The sequence below is a fragment of the Echiichthys vipera genome (assembly GCF_963691815.1).
Source record: "Echiichthys vipera genome assembly, chromosome: 21".
NCBI lineage: Eukaryota > Metazoa > Chordata > Actinopteri > Perciformes > Trachinidae > Echiichthys > Echiichthys vipera.
In genome coordinates, this window is record NC_139846.1 from 13,289,779 (window position 1) to 13,307,368 (window position 17,590).

The 17,590-nt window shown below is 43.8% G+C and overlaps 2 protein-coding genes across 2 annotated transcripts; both read right to left on the reverse strand.

Moving 5' to 3' along the window:
* Window positions 1-99: 99 nt before the first annotated feature.
* spata13 (spermatogenesis associated 13) lies at window positions 100-14,601 on the reverse strand. Its single transcript, XM_083935887.1, has 13 exons — window positions 14,192-14,601; window positions 7,190-8,746; window positions 5,018-5,458; window positions 4,431-4,575; window positions 4,114-4,241; window positions 3,668-3,847; window positions 2,980-3,159; window positions 2,654-2,833; window positions 2,328-2,560; window positions 1,552-1,681; window positions 1,039-1,414; window positions 810-884; window positions 100-716 (listed from the first exon to the last, which is right to left on the reverse strand). Exons 1-13 carry the CDS (start codon window positions 14,198-14,200, stop codon window positions 535-537), a joined length of 3,816 nt encoding a protein of 1,271 aa, XP_083792013.1. The 5' UTR covers window positions 14,201-14,601; the 3' UTR covers window positions 100-534.
* A 1,175-nt stretch (window positions 14,602-15,776) lies between these two features.
* c1qtnf9 (C1q and TNF related 9) lies at window positions 15,777-17,107 on the reverse strand (the record flags this gene model as incomplete). The annotated part of the gene is made up of 3 exons (XM_083936570.1): window positions 15,777-16,546; window positions 16,755-16,817; window positions 16,921-17,107. 3 exons carry the CDS (start codon window positions 17,105-17,107, stop codon window positions 15,777-15,779), a joined length of 1,020 nt encoding a protein of 339 aa, XP_083792696.1.
* Window positions 17,108-17,590: the final 483 nt, after the last annotated feature.

Consider the following 17,590-nt stretch of genomic DNA (forward strand, 5'->3'; position numbering starts at 1 on the left):
CAACATTCTTGTTAGGTGTGCTTGTACAAGACTTTTATTTACAGGGTTAACAAAGTAGGTGACTGTGTCAGTTAATTTTATCCTCTGGCTGTTGTGTGCTCAGAGTTGACAGACTTGCAGCAAAAAAAGGGTCCAGCCTCTGTGAAATAAACTAAAACCATGTGTTTCACCGTAAAAGCAGAACATACACTGTTGTCATAATAACATTAAAAATATTTCTGTTGGAATTAAAAAGACAGGGGGGGGGGGGGGGTCCTATTGAGTGAGCAGCATCTTTAACACACCAATAAAACAGACAGTCAGTATTTTAACACTTTTGTGATGGCCCTTCCAAAATCATAGGCACTGAACTTCACAATGCAACAAAAACAAACAAATAGGACACACAAGGCACAAAAACAGAAGTTGACGGTACATTCATGGGCAGAAAAAAAACATACAGGAAAAAAATAAAGTGTTCTTTGAGTCTTGAGGACGGCTTGGGCGTGTTCTGAACATGCACAGGGAGAAGAAAAAAGGTGAGGGAGCAAAGCCTCATTTCCTGAAAAAGGCGTTGCGGGTGATGCTGTACAACAGCTGATAAGGCTTTCGTTTTGGGGGCTCGGCCAATGAAAAGACCTGCTGCTGAGGCACGCTGGTTGGAATGGTGATGTGACGCTGGTGAAGTGGGTGAAGGTTCTGGTGGTGCGGTGGGACAGAACCAGAGTAACCAATGGCTAAAAGGTGAACAGGCAAAACAATATTTTAAAATTAGGATAAAATGTGATAAAACTGAAATGAAGAGTGCAAAAAAATATATATTCCCTTACTCTTGCTCTTCTTCTGTTTGGCTCTTCTGGCATTAACAATGGCCTGTTTTCTTTGCTCTTCACTGATCTCCATTCCTGCCAAGAAACGCACACAAGTACACCTTCAGGTCAAAATATTTCCAACCAGTACCTTCTTCAAACATTCTTTTTACCCTGTTCACTATGTGAGAGACATCTACCCAAAGCCGTCGTTTTGCATCATGAATGAAAGGAACTCAGCACGACTCACCCATCTCTTGGTCTTCCTTGACTCTGTATCTCTCCTTGGCAAAGGCTTGTAACCACCTCTGCTTGTCCTGGGCCTTCCTGCAGCACAACACACACACAAACTCCAGTGTGGAGGCGTCACGCAGGCGCAGAGCATTCCTTAGGGTCAGGCCCAGGTCTAGGTCCCGCCCGTCAGGCACGTCCACCACCTCTGTCTGGTCCATATCCAGCTGTCCACGGTAGTGGAGCAGGTCTCTGCGCAGGACATCTTTTTTACAGAAGACCAACTGGTGGTCAAACAGGAAGAAGCTGCGCTGTTGCATTTTGCCTTGTCGGATGACTCGAGTCAGCTCCCCAGAGTGGATCAGCTCTGAGCTGCGCTCCAGCACATCAGGCCCCTGTTACAACAGACACCAAAGCAAAAGATTTATACAATATATTTAATATTCTTTACAGAAGGTTGGTAAAACAAATTGGTTATTGGTTAAAATAAGCCTGAGTACAAATTGTTAGAATATTGATTAATCATCATCACCTCCCAGCGTAGAATTGCCACCTGCCAGTGAGCGATGGCGTCGACACTCTCCAGCCGTCTCTTCCTCTCATTTATCAGACTGGCCACATTCTTCATAGCCTCATACGCTTTGCTCACTCCGCTGTGGTCACTGCAATAAATCAGCAGAGGAACAGTGAGCAAAGGGTCCACCTTACACATAAAAGATGTATAGAAGGGACATTTCCATTTGTAGTAACACACTGTATCAATGTCAGTCATGGAAAAGTAAGAAATCAAACTATTGGGACCGCCATGAATTCTTTATTTAAGGTGAACGAATGAAAGGACCATTTTACAGTTATTGAATTAGTATTATTAATGTCAGTTGACACTTAACACACTAAGTGTCATTGAAGCTAATTGCTTATAGCTTTCAGTGTACAGCCAAGGTAAAGTTATGCCACAAGGACAAATGCTTAATCGAGTCAAAGTATCTTTATTATGTGATCAACGGGCATAAGATGTGGTAGTTATAGAATTTAATGTATCCAAAGCGACAAGCAGGGCTGGGTCCGGAAGTGACCAACAGTGTCAACACGGAAGTAGATTGCTTATGGCCCATATACTGTATAGTATTTTGTATACATGTTAGTACAGGGAGGTTTGAAATAATGGTTGGAGTACAGTAAAAGTATGATCTTTGCATGCCTCCACCAGAGTATAAATAGTGATATAAAGATGCTCAAAATGTACATAAAGCTCAAGTAGTAAAAGATGAGTATAGATAGTGAAGTTATGAATATCCAGAAACATACCTGTGGTCTTTGGGGGTGTATTTAAGCAGTTCTCCTAGCTGCAGGGGGTATTTACAGATCTTTTGGACAGGCGTGAGCAAGAAACCTGCAATGGAAATGTCGATCATCTGCTGGAGGAGCCGGCAGGCCTCAAAGAAATGCTTATATTTGCCCGACTTCATGAGCCGCTGAAGCTCAGCACAGGCTGCTGGATGAGTGTTACAGTAGTCTGAGTAGATAGAGAAGCCCTCTCCCTTTGGAAAAAACAGAGACATTCAATTCAGGAATTCAACTGAATCAGGTTACAGAGTGATTAAGTTCAGTGAAGAAGGTTTTGTGGCCTTTACCTGCAAGAGAAAACAAGAGCCTATTTCACTGAGATGTGGTTGGTCTTTGTTGTACTTCTTCTCCAGGTCTCTGAGAAACTGCCTCTGAAACCTGTAGATGTCCTCTATGTTGCTGAAGATGGTCTTCAACTGCAGCTCAGTGAACATGTCCAGGTTTTTACGGCACTGACGGATGTATCCCTGAAAGGTACACAAAAACAGTATGCTGACTGACAGAAGTTATACAGCTCAAACACTGGCCAACAGGAGGTGCTAGACCACTAAGGCATGAATCACATCTAGTTTAAATACAGGATAACAGATGATGTAAATATTGACTCTCGTACATCACAGATGTCTTTCAGGTGCTTGATGTAGATGCGTTCAGTATTCATGATTTCCTGAACTACATTGGTTCTCATCTGCTCCTTGTGCTGAACGCTGTGTGTGTCCCTGGGAGATGGATCTTCCTGGTCCACTACACTCTCCACACTTTCTGCACTCGAGTCCTCCTGGTTCACTCGCACCTGTAACACACCCACCACAGACATACACAAACACACAATGGGGCCTCATGAGCAGAAATCAAATCATAAAAATGGCCCTTAATATAATTTTGTACTTTTGTAAAAAAGATTTCCAGCTCATAGGCAAAATAATCATCATTACAAAAGGGAGAAAAATAACTACTTAAATTACAAACAAACTCCACATCACTATGATAACAACATGTGCAGGTTTAACCAGTTCTTGTGTGGCAACACTGATTCAGCTCCAAGTAATTACACAGCAGACGGCCATCTGACAATCAAATAACCTCACCATGGTTACCACAGCCTGCCTAATTAAGACTTAACTGTCAATCAGCTCCGGTCACCACAGAAACCAGCTGAACCTCTGAGGTTTGAACCCCTCCACACACACTGTTAAGAGGGCTGGTGAGGTTTGTTTGGAGCTAAGCCAGTTTGTGGGTCTTTTCTTGTGCTGCTGGAGAGCAAACATGTGTAAGACACATAGGTCAGGAAGTCCACTTACCCTCACAAAGCTGGAAGGGAACCAGGCCTCCTTGTCAGCCCCCCTGCCCCACCACCAGTCCTTATGCGAGGCTTCCAGGACACGAATAACGTCTCCAGCCTTAAAGGCCAGCTCCTGCTCCTCCATGGTCACATGGTCCCAGAGAGCCTCAGCATACACGGTCTGGCCGGAGCTTATCCACTGAGTAGCACACATAGAGATAAGATAAAGATACAATTACATGCAGGCTAAGCCCATGTCTAACATGTACGATTATGTTTAGACTGTGTCACTGCAGTGGTTGTCTGTTCTACTGAGCTGCGGCCAAACATCTCTAAAACGTTTGCACATGGCTGTTCACGAGGCATGCATATAAACAAGATAAATGATGCGTCATAAATTCAGTACACATCTCTGAATATGTTTGTGAGTGATGCGACACGACAAGTTTCCCTCCTCAGCCATACCTCGTTGAGCACAGAGAGCTCCACCCCTGGCTGGAGGTAGGTCGTGACATCAGTGAGCTCATCAAAGCTGCCCTCCTCCTCCTCACTCACGCTGTCATCAAGTGTCGCCGAGCACTGAGACACACCATCTGCAACACATAAACAGAGCTAAAAACATTCTGGAAAGATTCAAATAATTCAGAAAACAAGCCACAGATGCAGGCACAGCCGCACCTGGCTTCACACCAACATATTCCTCCGACACACTTATTGACATTCCCAGACTGCGCTTTCCCACAGACTAAAATTTTGTGGTCAACAACAACCGCAGTTCTCACCACTGAGCACTCTGTGGAGCTTACGCCGTCCAACGCGGTCAAGTCCGATGGGGGTACTCTGGGAGAGGGTGGAGGGGCGCAACCTGGCAGACACTGCTCTGTAGGGGGGAACCTGGTGGGAGGGGATGGGCGGCCGAGACAGGGGCTGCAGAGAGGAGACAAGAAAAAAATATCCTGGGATTTAGGAAGCGCTCGCTTTCTCAGACTTTCACCACCCACCAGGTGACTCTTTGATAGAATAAATTCATAACCAAGACCATGATCAATTATTTTTCCTTTAAAAGATCCAGGTTTTGTGTGAAAATCTATTTTAAAAAAAGGATAAACCACCACTAGCATGGCTAGTAGTGGCAGGAAAAATATAGTTTTCTTATCTTACAATGTGACAGATATACAGTATTTTTAACACATCAGAAGCAAGAAGTTGGATCCCCTCACTGGCAACTGCAACAACTTAAAGCCAAACCGGATTCCTCACATGACTGACTGAAAGAAATGTACACAACCACATTCCCACTTTACAAACAGAAGATGGGAATTAGACTAAGCCTTTTCTCTTCTAGTAGTTATAAGCTGTAAGGGCTTACGGAAGTAAAGCGGTCATCCTTCTCCTCAGCATCAGGAGAGAACAGATCCACAACTCCTATCACTGAGGTTGGACGCTGCCTCATGCCTTGAACATCTCCATACATGTTGCAGTTCTCAGGGCTCTCTCCATTCCCGCATGCATCATTAGCACTGCAGTCTTTGTGCAATGATGTATTTGCTGTCCTTTCTTCAGCATGCCGTTCTGCCGCTTCCTCTGGAATGGAATGCTTCCTGGAAAGGGTCTGCCCGTAGTCAGAGATGGGTCGAGGTCTTGGGCGCCCACTCCTTCGTCTGGGCTTGGATGTTTCTGTGGATGCATCTGTGGGTGATGTGGGTAAATCTGAGAGGCATGTTTGAGAGATAGGAGGGGTGCTGCTGGTTGTTGGAGAGACTTCCTCTGATTGGAGAAGTGCTTCTGGCACTTGTTGGTCAGATGTCGCCTATGGATCAAAAGGAAACAGTTTAAAACTCAGTAAGGACAATATTGATTTCTCCCCTGTTCAATGAGCTGCAATGCACATAGATGTAGAACATCAAGTCTGCTGGGAAGACCGTCTGTTAATCAAAAACTGAGCAAAACGGTACTGCCAAAAACAAAAGTACCAACTAACAGCAACCGTCTTGGTTGGATCTCAAGGCAGAACCACAAGAGTTTCTCAGGATTCTCGTGTGAAACTTTATTATCAAGGGAAAGTATTCTAGTTCACACAGTGATTGGCTTCACATACTGAACACAATAAACCCTTATGCTTATCAAGTTCAAACAAGAACTGCAACAAAAATTCCACAAATATTCCACAATTAAATGTTATCATTCTGTATATATGTCAGCAGGTATTGTAAACTCAACAGTCAAATATTGGCTAATGGTTACTCTTTTGGAAAATGTTGTTATAAGTCGGTCAGTCAGCTAGCGATATCAATTCTCACCTCTAGGTTTTCTCGATCTGGGTCCGGTCCCCGGCATATACACTGGAAAGGCACACAGTGGACGAGCACCATTGTCAAACACACACAAACGCAGACTGGCCTGTGCCCCCAAGGCCAAGTCCTTTTTGAGCCAAGTAAAAACCACTTAATTTCTAAAGTAAACAAATCAGATTTTTCCGGTTCATCTTCAAAGGCAAAATCCTACTCCGACAAAAACTAATTTCACTATAACTGTGTGTTTATGGTTCCTGTCTGCCTGGCGGTGCTGCCTGCTGTCATAGGCCCAGTGTCCATGGTGCTGGACTTTGATCCACTGGGCTTAAACTATAGGGAAGGGGGAGACGTGAGGCGGGGGCTGTACTCACTCATAGCCGCCTACCCTCCCGCAGCAACAGGACTATGGAGCTGTTTTGCGCAAGGGCCACTAATCATAAACAAAGCCTAATCATTAACTCTGCTTCTCCAGTGTGCCTGGTAGCACAGAACAGCTGCCTTCAGCATGTGACCCTGCTGCAGCAGAAGTCAGTATATCATACCCGACTGACAGGAAAAAGGACAGTGAAGGACGATTTATGCCTACGTCATTATTTATTTGACACCAAAGGGGACTTTGGACACACACACACCGAGCTCTTTTTTAGCATACGAGCACAATGCTGACAAGCATCACGTTGATATGAGAACTTATCTCAGAGAGTTAGAATCATGCCAGATTCAAAGATCACTTCATAAAATCACTTCCAAGACGTGTGATGCTTAATTTCCAAAGACAAGGGTCAATGCCAACTGGAAGATTGGCATCCATTAATGATCACGCTGTTCTTGATTATAAGGAAGACATCACATCCCCCCCCCCCCTGTCTTTCAGTGCTTCCTTCCTCTTTGGAACTTTACAGAGAGCCTGTAATCTATTGATTTCCAATCCCATGTTTTGAAGTCAATGATAAAGGTGCTGCTAATGTTATAGAATACATTTTGCAACCTTGATGTCTATCAGCTGCAGCACATTTTATTTATCTGTAAGCAGTGAAAAGCTTTGCGATCAAAGACACTGGTTGCATAAAGCTAGAGCCAAACTGATGTCATCATTATTGCTGTACACATGTTCTGCATTGTATCAGAATATCTGCATCTCCTGTGCTAATAAGCAAAGAGGAACAGGTGGAGCAAAATAAACTGTCAACAAAAACATTACAATCAGACACCCTGTCATCTTTACTCACAGGATTTTCCTCCCTTACCTCATTTAGTAGCATGTTGACTTCAGTCTGTTCTTGTTGGTGGGAAGGCTCTTTCTTGCTGAGAGGTGATGAATCCCATTCTGCTTTATAACCACTTGTTGTGGACACAGTCAATGATTCATAATGAGCAGAGATATCAGATATAGTCTGTATTGTTCCTTCTGGGGGCTCTGAAGAAACCTGGCTGATAAGAACCTGGTGCTGCTGGGGGTTTATATCATAATCAGGCTGTAGAAGAACCAGAGGGGTGCGTTCAACGGACATGACCCGGGCTCTGACGGGCGAGGGCCGGCGCTGTCGCTCACCGGTTGTTAGACAAGGCACGCGCCGGGAGTAGTCGTCATGGAGACGGGTCAGGGGTGACAAGGGAGACGGAGAGGTGGGGCTCGGAGAGGGACTTCGCCTGCGTCGGACAGTCAGGTCAGTCATGCTACCTACTAGCTTCAGCATCGGCCCCTTGGTCATCACAGGGCTCTTCCTGCAGCTAGCAGCGTGACCCCGGAGGTCCACTGAGGAGGCACTGGATGTCCTCTGGATGTGTGGTGTCCCGTTTGATGCATTAGTCCTCTGGGGGTCCTCCTGAAGCAAAAGAGGTCCTGGAGATGGTGCTTTGCGTCTGAAAGGTGCCTTAAATATATGAAGATTTTCTGCACTTTTGCTCAGTCTGCTCAGTACCTTCACATTTGTGTTCTCTTTTATATTCTGTGTTTGGGCATTGACCATGGATATCTGATCCAGATTCTGACTGTGTGTAGCTTCATTTGTGCCGCGTCCTGCTAGTCTCCTATTGCCTGTGTCAAGTAAAGAGATGCGTCCTGCTCCATATGCTCTCCTGATACTCCTGGATAATCGCGTGTTGCGTGTGAGACCATCTCCATCATTTTCCTCATCATCAAAGTCCTCAATATCTGACCCACATTGGCTCATCGAAGCCAACTTTTGGCCGGCAACATTTCCATTGGACACACCGTATCCTTCTGCAAACTTTAAATTATTTTTTGCATCATGTAGACCAGGGTCAGTTTCGGCAACACCTGTGCCATTAGCCATATCCTGATCTGATGGGTCATGTTCTCCATCATGGGTAACTGCCCCTTTACTCTGTATACCCTGGAGCACAGAGGACCGGAGTTTTTTGAAGGAGTCCACAACCCCCAGCCCTGGAAGTCCTGACCAGGACTGGGGGCCACTGTCATTGCTGTGGGTTGAGGTGGGACTGTCAGTGGTTGGAGTGAGAGCAGGGACAGGGCCCTTCCTTGAGTTAGAGAAAAGCCTCATAATTCTTGAGGAGTAAGGCTTTCCCTCAGGTTGACCTATAACAGGGTTGGACCAGGCGGAGGAGTTGATGCCATTCAATCTGTTTTCATCAGGACCTGCAGTCATCGGCTGTACTTGGGCGCCACACCCAGAGAGCAGACATGGGACTGCACTTCTGTCAGTATGACTGTGGAACGGGTATATATCACTGAGGGGTCGGCTTCGGATGAGCGGGTCAGCTTTAGAGTTGTGGAGGCACGGGAGAGAGTCTTCGCTTGTGACCCTCTCCTGTTGTTCTGCCTGCAAAACCAAACAGATTCATTTTAGAAATCTTTGCATGTTGCTTTACAGAAGAATTAATGGTCCTATTCAAAGGTTACTATGTCGAAAATACCGGACCGGATTGAGATGGTTAAAACATCATCACAGAGAACACTACAAGCATTTGTCCTTGGTGCTGTATTTCAATGTCAACGGAAAGCTGAGGCCCAGATTGGGGTGGTGTTGTGCTAAGTTCAGCTGTGTGTGTGTGTGTGTGTGTGTGTGTGTGTGTGTGTGTGTGTGTGTGTGTGTGTGTGTGTGTGTGTGTGTGTGTGTGTGTGTGTGCGTGTGTGTGTGCGTGTGTGTGTGATTCAGGGCAGTGGTAAATGCAGCTGAGCCTTTGAAGTGGGGTTTTGTGAGCGTGACTAAGCAATGAAACTTGCTAATCCATTGTGATTAATGCAATAAATTGCCCGGTTTTCTCCAGATTACGTTTTAGATGATGAGGTGACGGTGAAAGGGAGGGTTGTGTGGTCTTCAGCTCTCTCACTCTTTATCCTAATACACAGCGTTTGCCTACATGGAATTCACACTTATAGTCCTTTTTCACATGGTACATTTAGCTGGTCAAAGGGAGACGCACAGATGTTACCAATAACATTCACAATGGCTCCGTTCTATTCAAGAGTCCCAGTAAACCATGACAGTGTGACAGTGAGTCAGCATGCACAATACCAGGACCCTGAAACTGAAGTGGCTAAATGGAATTCAGGCACCATTCATTCATTTTCCTACTGTGATGCGTCAAACATGTCTTCAGTGAAAAGGGCCTCATGTTGGTTTTTAAAATCTCCATGTTTTCTTTATGACTGAATTCAACCGTTTTGACTGGGCAATGACATTACACATCATAGTACTAATACAGCTGTCAACTGACTTACAAATGATCTAAAATAAGAAAAGAGTAAAGAAATGAACTATAAAAGTACTATGCTATAGACTATAAAGACGACAGTACCAGTAAATTGATGATAATGACAATATAGTACATTGATTGACCATAAAATCATCATCCCATACAGTCTGCCAATTTCCAGAATAGTCCAGCGAATATGCCCCATTTTTCCAGAATAGGATTATGTGGTTGCATTATTAATATCCTAGTGTGAAACCATCTCAGGTTTTGGTTATTATGATAATACTATAATATAGCAAAAATGCTTACTTTAAATATTCTTAATTACAGTCAAATGTAACCATTTTATGGATTATCATTATATTCAGTGTAACACTTTATTTTAAGCAGAATATAAACATGTAATAAAAACTGGGATTAACTGCATCATCAATATACATTTAAAACTACATTACAGTGGGTTATAAACCATTCATTCTTTTTTTATATATTGCCAATTAATGCTAAATGGGGGATGTTCAAATAAAATTAATTTACTGCTGATTATTTTACATTTCTTGCAAGGAAACGGTCTCCTAAAAAGACAAACAGGCAGCTCCAATATATTGTCATCATTGTTCAGGTATTCAACAAAAAAAAGTGATTGTGTCAGCATCACTCAGCCCTAACACAAACTGAGGGCATTTTTTAAGGTTTGAAGCCAACATTGCTTCCGTTGTCTGCTTTGTGTACATGCACAGAGCTGCAGGGACCCTGGAACGTTCCCATACCTCCCATGCTCATGCGTGCTCAGCAGCAGATGGGCCTTCTCAGTCAAACTCTCTGTGGAATCTGCTGTCACTTCAAGCAGCTCGCTCCATCACGCCAAACACTTATGTAAACACAGAGCCACCGCTGCCAAGCACCGCTGCTGACAGACAGTAAACACCCCTCGTGAACAATGTGCTGCTTTCAAATCTATACTGAATTGTCTTCTTGTACTTTCTCCTCCTCAGCTAGAAGAATCACGTTGGCGCAGCAGCTGGAAAAATAGACGGGATTACTCCATCTATCTTCCAAGCAGAAAGATAGGAGATAGTAAAAGGCATTTCTACAGCATTTCTGCAGCTTGAGCAGCTTGTATTTGTTTTGAATACTTACGTCGGGGTATCAGCCCTTCTATCTACTGTGCTCCTTCAACACCTTTCTGCCCTCACCCTAAACTTGGCACCAACTGTCACAGACCAGTTGGCGTCTACTAATACTTGGCAGTGCAGAACCAAGCTAACGCAGGTGGTGACTTTCACAAAAATAAAACACAGACTTCAACATATGCAATATGATTTATACTCCAAGAACTCTACAGTATCTTAGTTTCTGTAACTTTAAACTATCAACACTGATGACCGCTTGATGGGCCTTATTGTATTTTCTAGTCTAGACTGAATGCATTAACCTCAATGACAATGCTAGCTTTTATGTGCTAGACAAACTTGTTTCACTGTTGAAATGACAGGTCTGTTGGCAATCCATAAGCAAATTTACAAGACAAACAACTCTGACAACTGCAGTTTCCTAAATTATGAAAAGCTATACATACACAGTGCAGGAACAGTTGTATGGCGATGCATAATGATGCAATGCTAACCACAGCTTTCTTTTTGTCAATTTATCTCAAAAGATCAATAGTTTCCATTTTAAGCACTGGCATTCTGAAATGACAGAAAAATTAACTAATGTAAATGAATCCGGAGAAAGTTGAAAAAAACATCTACTACGTCACTGTCTACAGCTATGCATGTCTCAACATCCAGACAAATATTACTTACGCATATGTTAATTTCACACCCTACTGTCAGTGAATGTAGGTCACGTTTAATATGAACTTTCCTACATCAGCTTTGCTCTGCCTTTGTACCAGGAACACCGCTGCTCTCCGGCTTCCTCCTGCTAGGCTCTGGATGGGAGCGGTGCACTGGGGCCCTGGTCCAGAGTTAATTAAGAGCTCAGGGAGGAGCCCCCCCCCCCCCCCCCCCACACACACACACACACACACACACGGCATCCAGCTGGAGCCAGCCTCAGATTAGATTCCCAGAGACGAGGATGAACACTCACCCAGATACATAAACACGTAAGGGCTGAAAACATGCACTCCAAAAACACAATTAGTTAGAGCATCTTTTCTCATAGTGCACAGCCCATGCCCATGCGCACATGGACTCACACGCTTGTAAGCACTGAGCTGGGCAGGGGAGGAAGGCATTTAAATCATTGACTCCCTTCCTGTTTGACTAGAAAAACCCAGGCGGTTATGCAAGGAGCCATAAATGCATAATGATAAGTGACCTCCTACACATAGTTCACCTCTGCAAAGGTATGTCCTGCCTGAGGCTAGGATAAAACTAATTAGGCCAAAATGAACTGAGCATTAAATTGAAAAACCACCAGACGGAGCGCATCAAGGGAAAGTAAGATTTTCTGTCATTTTCAATTCTCTGGCTTAACTCCGAGACAGACGAAAGCACCCCTGGGCAACAACGCCATTCCTTTCTAAGCTGTCACTTTACCGGTCGTCTTTTTGTCAAGAGGAATGAAAGCTGTGAGGAATGAAAGCTGTGAAGAAGGAAGACGCGTTGAAGACATACCTCTAGGATGTCCCAAAACGACACGCCATAATGTTTTAATGAACAGATTGTCCGATTAGCTAAATCGGCGAGCGTAAACAGGGTTCTGTGACACTTAAGCTGCACATATGTTCGGTCCTAGAGAAAAGGTTCATTGTATTTTGTATTTCAAGTGAATGAGTATAAATTTGCGGTCGTACAAGCATCTGACAGGTTTAAGAAACACTTCATTCTTCATTCAATATTAAGTATTAAATATCTGAATCCATATTAAGATCTTTTTAGCCTTGATGCTTGTTATCTGACCTTGCACCCTGCTTCCTAGCAAAGATTAGAAGTGTCAGCAAGAAAACTCTTAAGGAAATCTACTGTATGAGAGAACAGTGTGTGGGAGTGTGTATGTTTCCTGTGTGTGTATATAGCCTATTCCTCTTCCATCCCAGTAATAATCTGATTAGCGGAGCTTTACCAGTCTGTGTTCAGGACTGGTTTCATCTACACATGATAGCCTAATCAGGGCGACAGCTAGGCTTTTCAGTACTGACTGAGAGTGACACCAAAAGCTTGTAAAACAGCCCACCAGGACTTGACTGCAGGGGGCAACTTGGCCTGTGTGCACTCATTTTAAGGATGAAAAATTAAATGGTAAAAGAAATACGTCACCTTTTGTGGTCACATGTTTTTAAAAAGAGAAAACATGTCCCATCTGCATCAGGTGAGCACATACAGTATACTACCGGTTCTGCTTCCTGGACAAAGTCTCATATTTGTCCATGACCTAGTTCCTCATTTTTGATCTAGCAGAAGAAGGAGCATGGAAGACGTCCACGCCCCTTTCTGTAGAGCGTGGGAAGTACAGGTACTAGGGAGTGTCACCACTCTGTCACAGGCAGCCACTTACTCACCTGATCTTGCTGTGGACTGTCACAGAGACAGACAGAGAAGAAAGCTAACACCACACAGAGCACAAGGCTTTGAGAGGACAAAACACCACTGAGCCTCGTTGTCAACAGTCAACAGTGTCATCTGACAACGGAGCAACAAGAATCAAAAGGCTGCTCCATCAACATTTAAAAACCATGAAAACAGAAAGCTTCTCAAGAGCACAAATCCACAATTATCATATAGGGATCTGAGACAATCTTAAACGTTGGTGAGGCTACAATCGGTTCGTGAATACCCAGTATTTCCCTGGCACAAATATTATTTTTGACTGAGTCAAAGCACTAAAAAATGGCTGGTTAATGTTATATCTTGCTCTATGGACTTAATGAAGGACACAGATGCAGAGCAAGTTTGTAAAATACAGACACAAAGCCCACTCTTGTCTCTCCATGAGGCAGAATTACGACCATATATGAAAGAGAAAATAGCCTGGTGTAAAATTATATTGTAGTTGTTCATTTCTGCTACGGTAATATTTTATATATCCTCTATAAAGCAGAGGACTGTGACCTGGGAATAGTTAGCACTGAGTGACCTAGACACCACAGTTAACCTCTGGTATAAAGGTCCATCTAGGGAACCATGGTGTCCTGATAATTAATAGTGAGGAAACTGTAGTGATGGCTGCAGACTCCTATACAGTAAGTGAAGCTACATGCTAAAGAATGAAGCAGCATCTGAAAACAAGGAGCTATGGCAGGGGATTACACTGAGCACTTTTCTAAGCCCTTAAAGAACTCGGGGGGCAAACTGCTTATTTATTTCTGCATTAATTAACTTTCTTTGGGCCATAAAGCTCTTTGTAGTAGGTTGCCCCAACCCCTCCTTCACCAACTCCCTGCACAGCCTGGCATCTCCCACATCACTATAACAACCAAGGCTGTAATGCACCACAATAACCCCCACTGGTCCCATTTCAAACAAGAACACAAGAGGGGGACAACATTATTTAAATCAATGATATTATCACTTGTTTAAGCTGTGGATTAGACATTAGAAAAGAAAACGTTTGCTCACCCTGCTCATAGTCGCTGCTGTTGTCCTCCTGAGCCGTGTTTTCTCACACCGACAGCTGTTTGTGTTGTTTAGCCATAGTGAAGTAACCTGGGGGTCTCCGAGCTCCACACACTTGTTGTCCCGCACTCGTCGTCCTCTCGCAAAAACATGTCGGGTAAAAAAACAACAACAACAAAAAAAAAAAAACACGACAAGTGCGCTGCTAACTAGTTACCTCCGCAGCATGTCGAGACAAATGGCTGTCGGACTTCTTTAAGACACACTGGGGCTAACAACTCGAGCTAACTCCCGAGCTCACTGATAAACTTCTCCTGAAATTGCGCAAGGCTTTTGTGTTTTTTTTTGTTTTTTTTAATTTCGCTTTCCTCCAACCGGCAAAACCTGATGGTAGTCAAGTACGTGCAGAATAATAAACACTGAGTCATGCGTTATCTTCCGACGTTGCTCAAGAAAAAAAAAAGCTCATGATTTCGCTCCTGTTTCAGAGAGGTCTTTCTTTCTTGGGAGGCTTGAAGCTGCCGAGCATCATTAATGCACTTGTTGCAGCGTTTCCACAGGGGGCGGGGCTTCGGGAGGTTACGTTCGAGGTTACTGGTTGACCACAGCGTGACCATACGTCTGATAGCCAATCATGATTAAGTAGATGCTTCCGTCACCGCGAAGCCACGCCCATGGTGGAACAGTCTTCATTGAAGAAAAACAAAGCCTCTTCCCTTGCTGCGGCTCTTTGAACACAATAAAAAGACTGGACCTACCAGTTGGTGGTGCGCTGTCTGCTCGTGTCATGTCATTGTATGATGTCAAGACAATTAATGTGTCGGATATTTCTGTTGTACATGCCCATCCCAAAATACCAGAGGAAGAATGATTGAGTGAATGTTGTATTGTAACAACAGCCAGCGTAGTAGAATACCACAAAGCTGAGGCAACTTGTTTCACATGTGACATAAACGACACCACACCTCCATTTCATCTGTTAAATGCAGTTTTTTTATTCACTGGGTGATGCTCTTTATTAGCAGAATTAGGCTACATGCTCATGATCCTGCAAGATAACTCATTTAACTGATTTAACCACATAACACACACAATGACAATAGTGGGAGACAATTGAGATTAATATTAGAAATACATCAGTGTAAATGTCCTGCATTAAAAAATGACTAAAGTAAAGTATGGAAGTATTAACAGTAAATTTTAATTAAAAATGCAGAGAAGTTTCTCCCGTACAACACTCATATCATTGGGTTATTATCGCTGATGCACACATGTGTATCTTTCATCAAGTATTTTATATTCCTGGGTAATTAATCTATTACAATAAATTGTATCTTTTTGAAAGCCTGCCATCTGTTTTATAAAATATGAATCGGCAAAGAAACCATAGTGACATTTGCGTGTTGTAATATGAGTAGTATTCAAGAAGCAAATAATGGAAACCCTCCAGTACAAGTACCTCAAATATGTACAGTAGTTGAGTAAATGTACATTGTAATATTTAACAATGCATTATAGAGTCAACAAAAGGGTGATTTCTATTCTTTAAAACATTTACCAGCAGTTATAAAGAAGCCTAATGTCTGATTTAAGCCCCAAAGATTAAGAACCCAGAGAAGGTAGTGTCATCATCTTCATCAGCAAAGAGCCCATTGAACAGCTCTCCTCCGGCCACCTGCAGCCACACCTTGTCCCCCGCATCCAGATGCAGCACAGTGCCCCCTGCTGCCTGATCCTCGCTGCTCTGGTAGTTATCTGTAGTGTGGATGATCTTTACACCGTTCTTCACGAGAGCCACCTTCACGTTTCTGGCGAAGACAGTGATGTGGTAGGTGAAGAAGTAGGCTCCTGCTGCGGAGCAAGTGAATCTTCCCGTCTGTGGATCGTAGTGATTCTGTTCATTGTAAATGATCTTGTCAAACCGGATCGGTGCATTAGCTGCTGGGAGTTTACTTTGTGCTGTGAGACCCACAGAGAAAGCACTTTTAGAGATGACAAATGCATCTCCCTTCTCACCTATATCCCCTTTCTCTCCGCGAACCCCTCTGTCCCCTCGATAACCAATATTGCCTTTGTGACCTGGAACACCAATTTCCCCCTTAGACCCTGGCCTGCCTGGGGGTCCCATTGGTCCCAGAATGCCTCTGTCACCTCGAAGGCCAATTTCCCCTTTGGGGCCCTCCGGTCCAAGAGGCCCCAAATCGCCTTTAGGACCTTGGGGTCCAGGCAACCCAAGTTCTCCCTTATTTCCCTTCAGGCCAATGGGCCCTTGGACTCCTTGGGGCCCCATTTTACCAGGATGCCCCCTTTCCCCATTTTCTCCCCTTTTCCCTTTGAGCCCTGCTGGGCCAACTGCACCTGTAAATGACAAGCACACAATAAACCCTATCCTTTGATGCTTAGTGTTAACAATTTAGTACAAATTCTAGAAAGACAGAGACAACAAATGATATGGATTAATGGTGTTAAAGTATGTACAAATGTAATAAATACAGCTGACTTGTTTCACCACAAGTTATTTTGCTGTTTATTTTTCAGGGGTGCAGTTATCTCTGAAAAGACTTACCAAGTTCCCCTTTGTCTCCCTTGTGGCCATCATTGCCTGCTGGACCAATGGAGCCAACTTGACCTGGGAATGGATGATTCGTAAACAATTGTTATCATAAATTCTCAAGCGGAAGCTTAAAAATACAGCCAAGTTTTAAAGGAGAAGATTTCTTTTCTAAACTTACCTTGATCACCTTTGTCACCTCTGAGTCCATCTCGGCCGTCTCTGCCAGGCGTACCATTGTGTCCAGGGTCCCCTGGTATTCCAGGCTGTCCACAAACACAGCCTTTATTTTGGGTTACTTCCTGTGTAACACACCTGACCGCGAATAGAAGGAGCAAGAGTGTGACTCTAAACCTCATCTGAAACATTGTACCTGATGCACGAACAAAACAAATATCCAACTATGCAAAAACCTTTAGACTAAAAGACGTTATAGCCAGTGCATAGTTTGCCTCACAACTACATACCCTTCTCTTATGCGAACACAGAGTAACAAATCCAAATACTCAAGAGGATCAGGGTGGAACAAAAGAAAACCCAGACACCAACCAAAGACAACAAGCTGGACAAGAACTTTGGACAAGAGTGACCTCCGTCCTCAAAGCCATTTCATTGGTCCAGCTGTTTGTGGCTTACTTATTGAGTATGTCAGTTAAACATCACCTGTGCCCCTTGGATGCTTCTCCAGTCTAGCTGAGGCTAATAATAAGCACAGCATGAATGTCAGGGCCAGACATGCAAAGGGCCACATAGTTTCAGTGTGCTGCCTCCCTATATACAGTGAAGAAAACTGGATATAAAACTTAAGTCAATGATTACATTCTGTCTGCAGGGCAGAGCAATTTATTTTT

Bases quoted from the DNA above. Each gene is read 5' to 3' on its own strand.
- spata13 (XM_083935887.1), bottom strand. The intron at 2,834-2,979 runs GTACGAGAGTCA...TGTACCTTTCAG, and splicing joins ACCTGAAAGACATCTGTGAT to GGATACATCCGTCAGTGCCG. The intron at 1,415-1,551 runs GTGATGATGATT...CTGTTGTAACAG, and splicing joins TGGCAATTCTACGCTGGGAG to GGGCCTGATGTGCTGGAGCG.